At 41.5% G+C, this 12624-nt stretch overlaps 1 protein-coding gene across 1 annotated transcript in view; it reads left to right on the plus strand.

Moving 5' to 3' along the window:
* The first annotated feature begins 4788 nt into the window (after window positions 1–4788).
* Window positions 4789–12624, plus strand: part of LOC133138434 (inactive dipeptidyl peptidase 10) — a 41019-nt gene continuing 33183 nt past the window's right edge. Inside the window, exon 1 of the mRNA XM_061257195.1 lies at window positions 4789–4925. Coding sequence (XP_061113179.1) covers window positions 4887–4925 — 39 coding nt within the window. The 5' untranslated portion in view covers window positions 4789–4886. The remainder of the gene's footprint in view (window positions 4926–12624) is intronic.

Consider the following 12624-nt stretch of genomic DNA (forward strand, 5'->3'; position numbering starts at 1 on the left):
GGAAATAACCAGCAAATTAACAATCTATGAATTATAGATGTTGGATTGGATTGGTAGTAGTTAATTCCTCCAAAGTACATTCACATACGATAATATTACATATTTGTTTTGGCTGAAAAACCGAAGCCATATCCAGAGGCGATTCTAGAGACTAGCGAGAGGGCTCTAGACAGAAACACCCATGGGGCCCTTCTGATCAACTTTCACTGTCATACGTTTCCCAAAACCTCTAAAACTGAGCCCTCTGGAATTATCAGAATTAGATATCAAAGTGCAAGCTGCAGCCTGCATCAGTACACTGCTGAGAAATAGATATCAAACAGCTTGCAGCATCACTATACTGCTCAAGATTAGATATCAAACTGCTGTATTACTACACTACTCAGGATCAGATATCAAACAAAATGCTTCATCACTATACTGATTAGGACTGAGTATGAAACTGAATCCAGCATCCCGACACTTAGAATCTGTGCTCTGGCAGGACAAGTTGCCCTTTCTGATTAGTCTTTGGTTAATTATAGCCATAGTGATACTAAATGGAAGTCATTTTATCCAGATGAGATTTGCAATATTTCCAGTATTAAGTTTCTTTTAAATCATTCCTAAATATTGATTAGTTCTTAAATTATTCAATAATTTTCTCTATAATCAGTTGTTATGGCCATCTGGATCTTACCCATCATGATACAAAATAATCTACCTTCAGTGTTTAACAGTCTAATTTGCAGACTAAAGTAACATCTGCCATCATTTTGCCAGTAAAACACAATGTACTGTTTATCGATTGATCCTGCTAATTGCTTGTAGCCTAAAAACACCAGCTACACATGTTGTGTCATACTCTGATGAAGGCTAACTAAGCTGAAACATGTAGGTAGTTACAACATGTTTTTTAAATATAATTTCCTTTGTGGATATGCTGCATTAATAAAGGCATTTTTTATATCTATACCAGAGAAGAGTGCCTTGAGTCTTTTTTCATTCTCAAACAATGTACTGCGTTTTGGAAAGGTTCCTGAGTTGATATTAGTTCATAAAAAGAAATAGGAAAATATTTTGTCTACATTAAGTCTTCGTCTGGTTTCTGCTGACATGCAAGAATAGAAGAAAGAATTGCTGAGAATTTTCTTTGATTTCAACCTCCCGTTCAAAGTAATCAATGCCATTGTGTTAGAGTTCCATTTCACACAATAACTGAAATCATTTGTACTCACAGTCCCTAAGGTTTAGACTGTTTGGCATTAAATCAGATTAAGTCTTAGGTGATACCTATGGTGCCTCTTAAACTGTGAAGTGGGAACATCTGGTCACATAATTCATAAAAAAGCTCAGAGTAAGGAATGCTGATTGTCTCCATTCATATCCTCGCCTTATCCACAAAAAAGCATATCGTAAATCAGCACTCTGAGTCTGAGATGCTTTACGTATACATGCCCTATGAAACACCTGCTCTTGTACTATAACATACCCCCTGGAACCAGAAACAACAACATTTTAATTCTGTTATACAAGTCGACAATGCTCTTGTACATACTGTGCTGCAGATTACAGCCTGAAATTATATGCCTCTTGTAAAGCATAAAAAACAACACATTAACAGTCACAGAGCAGTTCGATAAAACACAGAATCCCACATTATCTGAATAACCTTTGCTCTCTATTTTTTTTCTGTACTGATTTACCATGGTAACTGTTTTCTAAGCTTTTTATTTTTGCTTTCATGATCTTTATGTTTGCATTCAACTTTTATTTTCATTTTTTATTTTTTTTTATTTAAAGTAGTAGTTACCCTGCAGTCCACTGGCAGAGCTGTGAGGTCCCTTTGCAGTACTCCAGTTGAGTAGCTCACTCTGCAGTACTCCAGTTGAGTAGCTCTCTCTGCAGTACTCCAGTTGAGTAGCTCACTCTGCAGTACTCCAGTTGAGTAGCTCTCTCTGCAGTACTCCAGTTGAGTAGCTCACTCTGCAGTACTCCAGTTGAGTAGCTCTCTCTGCAGTACTCCAGTTGAGTAGCTCACTCTGCAGTACTCCAGTTGAGTAGCTCTCTCTGCAGTACTCCAGTTGAGTAGCTCAATCTGCAGTACTCCAGTTGAGTAGCTCACTCTGCAGTACTCCAGTTGAGTAGCTCACTCTGCAGTACTCCAGTTGAGTAGCTCACTCTGCAGTACTCCAGTTGAGTAGCTCACTCTGCAGTACTCCAGTTGAGTAGCTCACTCTGCAGTACTCCAGTTGAGTAGCTCTCTCTGCAGTACTCCAGTTGAGTAGTTCTCTCTGCAGTACTCCAGTTGAGTAGCTCACTCTGCAGTATTCCAATTGAGTAGCTCACTCTGCAGTACTCCAGTTGAGTAGCTCACTCTGCAGTACTCCAGTTGAGTAGCTCAATCTGCAGTACTCCAGTTGAGTAGCTCACTCTGCAGTACTACAGTTGAGTAGGTCACACTGCAGTACTACAGTTGAGTAGCTCACTCTGCAGTACTCCAGTTGAGCAGTGCAGTCACATTCCCAGATGACAGCACTACTGCCTCAGCCAGTGTGGGAAGACTGCAGATGCTAGAGAAGTCACTACTGCACAATTAAAAAAGAAACTCATGTCTCTCTGTGATATGGTGACCTACTACTGTCCAATTGCAGCTTGCACAGGCAGGCTAAGATCCTATCTATCTATTGTTGCACTGATAACTAGCAATGGTGATTTTCATTTGCTCATAGCAGTCCTTGGTTCTTGTGACCCAACCCCCATGCTATTTTGGTGACAATTTCTGGCATGCTATGAATTCACATGCCACACGTGGTGCCAACTTAAGTATTTAGTGGTACTTCACAAGGTCTAAAGGACTAAATCCATGGCACAAGATCGGTATGCACATGCAAAATTCATTTTAAATCGTATTATCAAGACTGGGGCTGAAATTATGCTGTGGGATAAGGCCTTTAATAATTCAGAAATGCCAATGATTAAAGAAAGTATGCTGAAACATAGCACAGTACAACTCTGTTATTTAATGTTGGGGATAACCACCAGGAGAATCGGATCCCCATATTGTATTCTTGCCGAGACATTGAAACACGCTTTTACCCTAGGAGATTAAGTGTATATTCGAATAAACAGGACACAGTATACAAACTTTTTCAAACAAGCCAGGAGCAAGTGTGCTGTCAAATAAATCTGATTTGTAGGACCAGAGGAAACAGAGGTCAGGTGCTTCTAGAAATGCTGCAACTAGAATGAATATCAAATGGTCAGTTAGCCCCAGGCTACACAGAGATAGTTTTAAACAATGAGATCCCTGACAAAGCAGAACAGAAGTACTTCCTGTTCACATTATAGAGTGAGTCTAGGCCAGGGGAGACATGCACTGCAGCTACCATGACACCATCATGGATGTTTCAGAAGCACAGTTCTAGGAACTGAATTGGAAATCTTGAGGATACTCCAAACACAGCGGTGTAGTTACAGGAAATGTGTGGTTTGGCCACTAGCTGGCAATGTGTACATACATTCAGGAGACGTATAAGTGTCTGGAGCCTAATGGTGGTTTCATTAGGAGAAAAAAGCTCAATTTACAAACCTTGTGAGAGAGGGACTTGAACACAGTAATGCACAGTGTTATATTACTGTAAATAACAATAAATTAAATATATTAACATTACAGGAATTTAGCTGACACTCTTATTTTATATTATTTATACATTTTATCCACTTAGACAGCAGGGTATATACTGAAGTATTGCAGGTTATGTACCTTGTCCAAGGGTACAACAGCAGTGTACTACCTGGGAATCAAACCTGCAACCTTCAGGTTACAAGGCTAGCTCCTTAACCATATTACACTGAATATACAGTGACTGCTGAATGGACATTCCTTGTGACTAAACACAAATGACCATGTGAACATTTTATACATGTATACAGAATAATGTATTATTATTATCCATCCATCATCTTAACCCGCTTATCCTGAACAGGGTCGCAGGGGGGCTGGAGCCTATCCCAGCATACATTGGCCGAAAGGCAGGAATACACCCTGGACAGGTCGCCAGTCCATCACAGGGCACACACACCATTCACTCACACACTCATACCTATGGGCAATTTAGACTCTCCAATCAGCCTAACCTGCATGTCTTTGCACTGACGGGGATTCGAACCCAGGACCTCCTTGCTGTGAGGCGGCAGTGCTACCCACTGCACCATCCGTGCCGCCCTATTATTATTATTATTATTATTATTATTATTATTATTATTATTATTATTATTATTATTATTATTATTATTATTATTATTATTACTATTCGTCATAATCACTTACATGATCTACCAATGTTCAACCATCATAATTATTTACTCCATTTATTTTCGCTTTATCCCAACACTCTATGAGCGGGTACTTGACAAAAGAAAGATCGCGAGCGGAACATGGCTACTGAAAAAGCCGAGGTGGCGTGTTGTCTTGATTAATTTCCCAGCTGGTCAATAGTATTGACAAATGGGAGAAGGGAAGAGAGCATTGGTACGCGCTGTGGTCGCTGTGTGTTGGGAGAAGGAGAGGGAGAAGGAGGGGGAGAAGGAAGGGGAAGAAGAGAGAGAGTGTGTGAGAGAGAGAGAGTGTGTGTGTGTGTGTGATAGAGAGAGAGAGAGAGAGAGAGAGAGAGAGAGAGAGAGAGAGAGAGAGAGAGAGAGAGAGAGAGAGAACAAGTATATCCAGCTCAGTTCTCATTCTCTGGCTGTGCAAGTTAACGCAAAAAAATACAAAAGCCCCCGGCACAGCGCTGAGGACCAGAGGAGCTCAAAGGATCAAGAAGGAAGCAAAGGGGCCGTTTTAGAAATCGGAGGGACTGGGGGCTCCAACGTTTAACAAGACGATCTAATTGAAAACTGCAAGGATGATCGCCACCACGCAACAGAACATGACCACAGACCTGGTAAACTCAACCAAAATGCATGTGCTCCGGGGTTTTCTTTCAGCATGTCGTGCTTGATAAACCGCATAGAAAATTCCAAACTGACACAAATTACCAGAGAGCGCACATTTCCACGCACTTGTCAAATAAAACTGGCAACACCCGGAGACTGTCACTGAGCATCTTACTGGGACATAAGAAAACTACACCGCGTCAGCACGATGTGTTTCTGCGTGCGTGCACATATGCATGAGTATATAGTATATATGAGCAGGCTATGAGTGTATGCATGGGGGGGGGGGGGGGGGGGGGTCATATGAATGAGGTGTCGTTTTCGCTGTTTAAACCCAGGCGAATTACGTTGCCCGTTTTAATGCTCCCGTTCATTCATCGCCCTATTCTCTCCTCACGATCCCATTCACACTTTCTATAAAAATCAATCGTTCTCCGTACTTAGTTGCACTGCAATGTTCGCCCGAGAATGATTTTCATTGGCTTAATTATTTTCTTCTTCTTTGCTAATTGCAAAGCGCGTAATGTTCACATTAGGTCCACGGGGTACCCTATCCATATTACTCCGTGGATAAATTAATATTCCACCAGGTTCAGCTATCTATAAATACCATTGCTGCCTTAAAGTTTTGCGAAACTCGTTAGGTTACCACATTCAACCAGCCTATAAAGTTAAGAATTTCTGCTATGATTGCGCTTGGCCTAGACGTTATGCGCGTGTAACAGAGGCAGGCAGCTACTGTAATTGTCAGATAGTGAAGATACATGATTTGTATCTGCAATAACTGAAGCTGCTTTTTTCCACATCTGAAGTATATTAGCTACGCGGGAAAACACACAAGTTATAACGGTTTGGCTGTACAGTTGAACTACTGGTATTTTTTTTTATTTGTGCTTGTGCGTGCGTGCGCGCGCGCCCATGTATGCCATGTAACCCAATATTTCATAATATCAAGAGGGCCTTATAGGCTTAAAAAATTACAGATTATAAATAAAATCAATGCATTATTATTGTAAAATGCAAATGCCTTTATGGTATTAACTGCAGATATCACACTGCTGAGCGGGCATTCATTGGCACTGCTATTTTTCAAATAGGCCTACTGTTGGGCAACCAGGGATGTGGTGATATTAGCCACTCTGAAATCCACAATCAAATTGCCTACTTGCTGTCATTTTAACATAGGCTACTGCACTTACAGGTTTAATTGCTGGATCTATAGCCTATAGTGATCTATATTGCTGAAATTAATTCTGATAATATTTGAAAAGATTGTGGGTAGCCATGCAATATGAACCTAGTTTTAAATGAGTGTAAGCCTATCCACAATATATTGAGACTGTTTCAGGGATTTCCCCCTGTTTTCAAACGTTATCTCTCCTCATCCAACATATTCTGCCTTTAATGAACGGCTCACTGGCTAGTGGCTGACAAAAAGGAGTCACCTCATATTTAAGGGGCTTGCACTCCAAGGGACTTGGGTCATCAGTCCTCATTGCCCCCGTCAACCAAGCGCAACACGAAGAGTGCGAAAAGTTGCTTTTGTATTGCTTTTGCCGTTGCACCTGCGTGCTCCTGGAATAATAATAAGGAGAATGCGAGAGCACCGCCGCCTCTCAAGGGCAGAACGCATTGCTTGAAAGCAGTTACGTTGCTCCGGTGAAATAAAAAATCATTTCAATTTCTAAAGCACTCGAGCGTGGCGACTTGAGCGGAGCCTGAGAAGGATCAGGCTTAATTATGGCCGCGGAGAGAAATGCATTTGCATACAAGTAATACCTACCTCCTGTCCTCCATAAATAATTCGTTTTTGCATGTTGTATTGTGGAATGTGACGGCACGAAGCCAAATGTTCCGTGACGTTCCCCATGTAAATCTTAGGGGTAATAATCACAATAGCAGATTGCACCAAATGCTGGCTACTATTTTTTGTTTATATATTTTATTTGGCTAAGATTGCTCAGCCAAACACAAGAGCAGCAACTCACTCTACCCTGAATGTAGCCTAGCATACTATATGGATGTGGGAAGATGAATGGAAATGAAAAGAAAATTATAATGAGGATAGAAGAAAAAGAATGAGATGGTTGCCCAGGCAGTGTAGTCTACATGTTTTTAAATATGTTCCCAAAAGTCAGTAAGAAAGGGTCAATTGTTGTTCCACTTTTCCCCAAAAATGATTTTATTCCATGGGGTAGGCTATGTTATACAGTTGTATAGCTAGTGTAGTATTAACATTAGCTTCCATAATGTTATTTTGCCATAACTGCATAGCCTTTCCCACCCATGCAGGCTCTACAGCCAACACTACAGCCACTGGCTCAGGCACATAGCCCAGGCGTCCAGAAGGTCCAAAAAGTCAAAACAGCCAATTCAAATAAATCATTCACTTTAAGAACATAGCTAATACACTCACCATCATTACATGCAATGTTTTAGGGCTGAAATGGCCGAAATGGATAGCCTTTATACTTTAAAGACATTTTTAATAATAAAAACATGCTCAGCAGTCACATTGTTCACGTTTCTACGGTAACTTTGGCAAGCAGATCACCTGTGGAGTGAAAGGAACAGGACGGAAGACAATTTAGTCTGTAGTCTGTAGTCAAAAAACAATTTCCCATGTTAATAGTGAAAGCTGACCATTGGGGCACTCAAAAAACCTACGTCATTGCTCTTTGCGAACGTTTTGTGGCCGTTTACTAAAACCAGGAAGACAAAACTGATGCGTGAGGGCCAACTTTCCTAAATTGAACTTCCCAAATGAAGATACAGTAATGGAAAAAACTCTAGCTAGCCACTGGGGGGCTTATCTTGTGTTTAAAATGCGTATCTGCATCTCAATGACAGTATAGCAAGCTAGCTAGCTATGCTGAGAAGGGCTAACCCTTGACAGGCTGACACTCTGTACCAATCCTTGATCACTCCCTACTCCCCAGCTAGACCACTGCAGTCTGCCAGCTCTGGTCGCCTTATGGTTCCCTCTCTACGTGCACCTGGCGGTCGAGCTGCACGTTCACGCCTGCTTTTCGTTCTGGTTCCTCAGTGGTGGAATGACTTGCCTACCACTGTCAGGACCGCAGAATCCCTCCCCCTATTTCGACGAAGACTCAAAACACACCTTTTCAAACTCTACCTTAGTCCTCCTTACTGATTTTCCCCGCCCCTCCTAATTTGACCTCTGTATTTGACCCATCCTAGTTATTAGGAGCAGTGGGCAGCCACAGTGCAGCGCCCGGGGAGCAATGTGGGGTTAAGGGCCTTGCTCAAGGGCCCAACGGCTGTGCAGATCATTTATTGTGGCTCGACCAGGATTCGAACCACTGATTTTGTGGCTCCCAGTCATGTACCTTAACCACTACGCTACAAGCCACCCCCTGATGACTATATGTTTAGAACAGCATTCCATGTGTATTTTCCAAGTTCTGGATGTGATGCTTTGACTTGTGGTAGAACCTATGCACTTGTAAGTCGCTTTGGATTAAAAGCGTCTGCCAAATGACAAAAATGTAAATGACAAAAATGTACCAAAACATTTTGATACAATAATTTAAGCTTATTGGTTGACAATTGGTTCTAATTGCCACAGCCAATGGCGTTTCAGCATCAATGGGTTACAGAGAAGGGAGAGGGATAACAGTGTTGTGGTTTGAAGATGTTTGTTGCTGCTATTCCTCTCTTGACTGTTAGAAGTCCAAAATTACCAGTTGTACCTTTAACTGCACCTCCTAATGTCCAATGGCCTTTTCAGGCTTGCTATCTCATATGATGTTTTAAATTAAATCAGTATGTACCATCAGGGAGCCTGGCTGCTTCAAACTCTGGAGCTGTCGGCAAAACGAAATCACAGTTGAATTGTTTATATATATATTTTTAAATGACATTCTCTTTGTTTTGGGCAAAGGCCCATGGTTAGGATAAATGCCACCAGTCTTTTGTTTTCATGTCTTGTTGCAGAAAATCTTCCAGAATGTGTCTAGCACTATTGACATGTGGCAGTTTTGGCAGAACAAACCCTTTTCATTTTAAGTTGAAAATATTTATTCCAAAGAATGGTCTAAATTAAGGAAGGGTTTATCATAGTCGTGGAAAGGAAACCAGTGAGAGGGGAGGGACAACATTTTATCCCTGTTTGCATCTAATTTATTCCGGAGAAAAGGAGGCAAATCCCCTTTTTACGTTCGGATCCTCCGAAACCTTTTTCCTTATTTTGCCACAGCTGTGATAGAACCATTTCAAAAACACATTTATGACTTTATGAATGCATCGGGAAAGCATCAGTACTTCAGCCAGCATTGGTTAGTATAATATGGACGTTTGAATTTAGGAAGTTATATAATTGGTTTCCTCGATACACCCAATTTTGGATGTTTATTTCCAAAGATTATGCAAAAGTATCTTGCCTGACCCAGAAAGATTCAATCCCCCAGTCACTGTTAAGGTAATGTAATGCATAATCTCTGTCCCATGGGAAGGTTTATCGCCATACATCAAATTACCAGGCTCATTAACGCAAATCCAATAGGATGGATATCTGATATATCCATAGATATTTTTGGAAGGGTCATTCATCCAATTCTTCTTAGCTAGAGTACAGTGATAATCCCAATAATTCTTCCCCAAAACCGCTGGGACCCTTGCAATCTGCTATCTCATGTGTTTCATCATCTCTTATGCGTCTCCTTCATCACAGTGATATTGAATTTTAAATGTGCTTCATGTGAACTCTGTCATTCTCTCAAATAATTTATTCTCTTCACATTCTAACATTTTTCCTCCTCACTTGTAGCATTGATCGCATTTGGCGTTCTGAAGAATGTATTCAGTCGACTATATTTACTCCGTTCAGTGCCATTTATCAAAACTGGCAGGAACTATTCACCATTTCATCGATTTGTCTTTGTATTTCCCCTTTCGTGGGCGATTCCATTGCTGAAGAGGTTAATTTCTTATGTTCTTGCATTCTCAGGCTATGGAATTGCTTCTGTGCCTAACACCGTTATGTGTTCCCCAGTTATTTCAGTAGCCTGACTGTAACCAGTACATTTCTTGGCTGATTGATACAGGAAAATGATCAGTCTCCCTGTCAGAACGTTCATACAGGGACAGCCAATCCATTTTCAAGAGCTTGTGGATGAGGAAAGTCAGCGATGCATTTGTTTTTGATAAAGTGGGCGACCGCAAGTTAACTGACCATATCACAGGATTGATTTTTCATCCCACAACAGGGTAGTTAATGCATAGGAACGATCGCCTTTCAATTAATGCAGTCCTCTCCAAAGCGATATGGCCTCTTCGGCAGACAATGAAATCTTACTGCAGTACCTGTGAGTGACCAAACTGTCCTTCTGTGATGTTCCTCAGCTTCAGGAGAAGGTGCCCCCTCTTTTGTTAGTTGCCCTTCTTAGTTGTGCTGTTGCTAAAACAGGGATGAAAATCTGCAAGCTGAATTCAAAAATGTTTAATCAGCAAGGGACTTCAACTGGTGCCGAAATTATATATAATATATCATGATAATACATTCAAATTTTACAGTGCATAAGGAACAAGGAACTGTTTCTGGTAAATACATTTTAAAAGGATGCAGATATCAAAATATTTTTTTCTTTGAAGCCAGGCAGAACAAAATTTCCTTCAATATAGTTAAATTGTTGCCGAAAATGCTTTTCTACTTAATTTTTATAACTAAAGCAGATTTTTATCAGTTTTTGACATTTAAAATACACGTGTACTGTAATCACTATGTATATTAAAATATACATTTATAATATGCCCTTTAATTTTTAAATTACTTGTAAAGTTTCTTGAGAAGATAGCAAATACTATCCATGTCATTGTGGGTTGCTTAAGAGCAATGAAGTGCTGTCACAGAAAAGTTCACTCATACCTTGTCTTGCATGCTTTGCTTGGTGTACAGTCCTTATTCTCATGTATACGCAGATGCAATCATTCAGGAACAACATGAAAGTCTGACTACACAGAACACTGTATGTGTGAGTGAATGTGTGTGTGTGTGTGTGTATGTGTGAGAGAGAGCGAGAGAGAGATTTTAAATTAATAACTGTGGTGCACTTCCCAAACCTAGGGTAAACTTGGTCTGTTTGATTTACAGATAACATCAAGGTACTTGTTAAAAACAAGCTGTAGGAGAGAGCAGCGGCAACATGTTGAATAAACAGGGAGCATAAGGGCTGCTCTCTCTTCTCCACCTGCTTTTAAAGGAAACCTGCTGTGGGGATAACACTGAAACTATTTACCCTTCTAGGTTTGTGCATGCATGTGTGTGTGTGCATTTGCTGTAACCCATTACACTCAATATGATAATGGCTAGTGGTGTTGATTTGTTTCATTTCAAACTGTAAAAGTGTAAGGATAATGTTATGATAGTCCAGTGCACCAATATGGCCACAGAGTGCTTTGTTTCCTGCAGAGACTTCTGTTTTCTTGCCTAAAGCAGAGCCTATGAATTGGGCCCTGTTATGCCAAGACTCAATTACATCCGAAGGGCTTTCTTTTTTCAGTAAGGTAAACAAAGATGTTTCGGCATCTGTGGAGGACAAAGAGTGGAAAACACCAGAAAAGTCCCACGCCTACACTCCTGCTGTCAGGGTCATCTCATTCTCTCTCTCTCTCTCTCTCTCTCTCTCTCTCTCTCACACACACACACACACACACACACACACACACACACTGTCTGCTGTCATCTCATCAGGGCTCAGACTTCAGTCCTACTCAATCAGCAGATGTTCCGAAATCTTATGCTTGACAGGCAGAAAAAGACCACACACACACACACTTGTGGTCATTTAATGTCCCATTATGTGCACATCCAGATGGTCCCGTCACATTCCTGTGGCTATCCAGACAGTGTAGGTCACACTGTGTCTTTTCCTCAGAGTTCTCCATCCCATTTTGTTTTTCTTCTGGTCTATGAAGTCCAATTCTAATTCCAGGCCCCACCCTACACTCTTGCATCTTTCAGTACTTCTCTTTCAGTGCTGACGAGCACACACATTCCTCCAGACGTCTCATGCACACAGCTTGGTCCTTCTTCTTGATTTACAGGCAGCAGTGCCAGTTGCAGCAATTTAATTTGCACCAGGTCACCTGCTTATGCAGAACACAGACCGCCGACAACCAAAGGAGTCACCCTTGCACAAGGAGGGGGGGTGATACCCTGGAGACTCAATCCCTCCCTTAAGTCCTGGGTGACACAGTGGCAGCCCCATTACTGTACCAGTCTGCACTGGTATGGTCTGAGTCCCTCCTGCCCCCTGATAAGCTTTCAAATGTGAACTGGCTCGGAATATTCCAGAAGCCCTGTATAACTACACAAACATGGCTGCTTCCAGCTATGCAAAGTCAATTTCACGCATCCTTACGTTCTAAAATGTCTCACCTGAAATTCTTAATGCAAAGCAGTGTCTAATGTATGCAGCCAACAGTAGAATGATGGCGTCTTCTTCCATTTGTGCTTTCTTCCGCAGGGACATAAGGACACACGTCGAGTATGAAGGCCTACAGCTGGGTCATGCGTTTGCAATGCGCGGGGCTCGCGTTGTCATTAGCGCTCACAGAGTTGCGTAGGGTGTATTTCGGGCCTTAGGGAAGGCTGGGATGCGGGAGTGTGGCAGAGGAGCACTTCACGCCGCTCTCTCGCTCACGCTAATGATGCATCCACCATCTCTCCCCCTGTGTCGCGCAGAT

This window comes from Conger conger, chromosome 10, assembly GCF_963514075.1.
Source record: "Conger conger chromosome 10, fConCon1.1, whole genome shotgun sequence".
NCBI classification, from domain to species: Eukaryota; Metazoa; Chordata; class Actinopteri; order Anguilliformes; family Congridae; genus Conger; species Conger conger.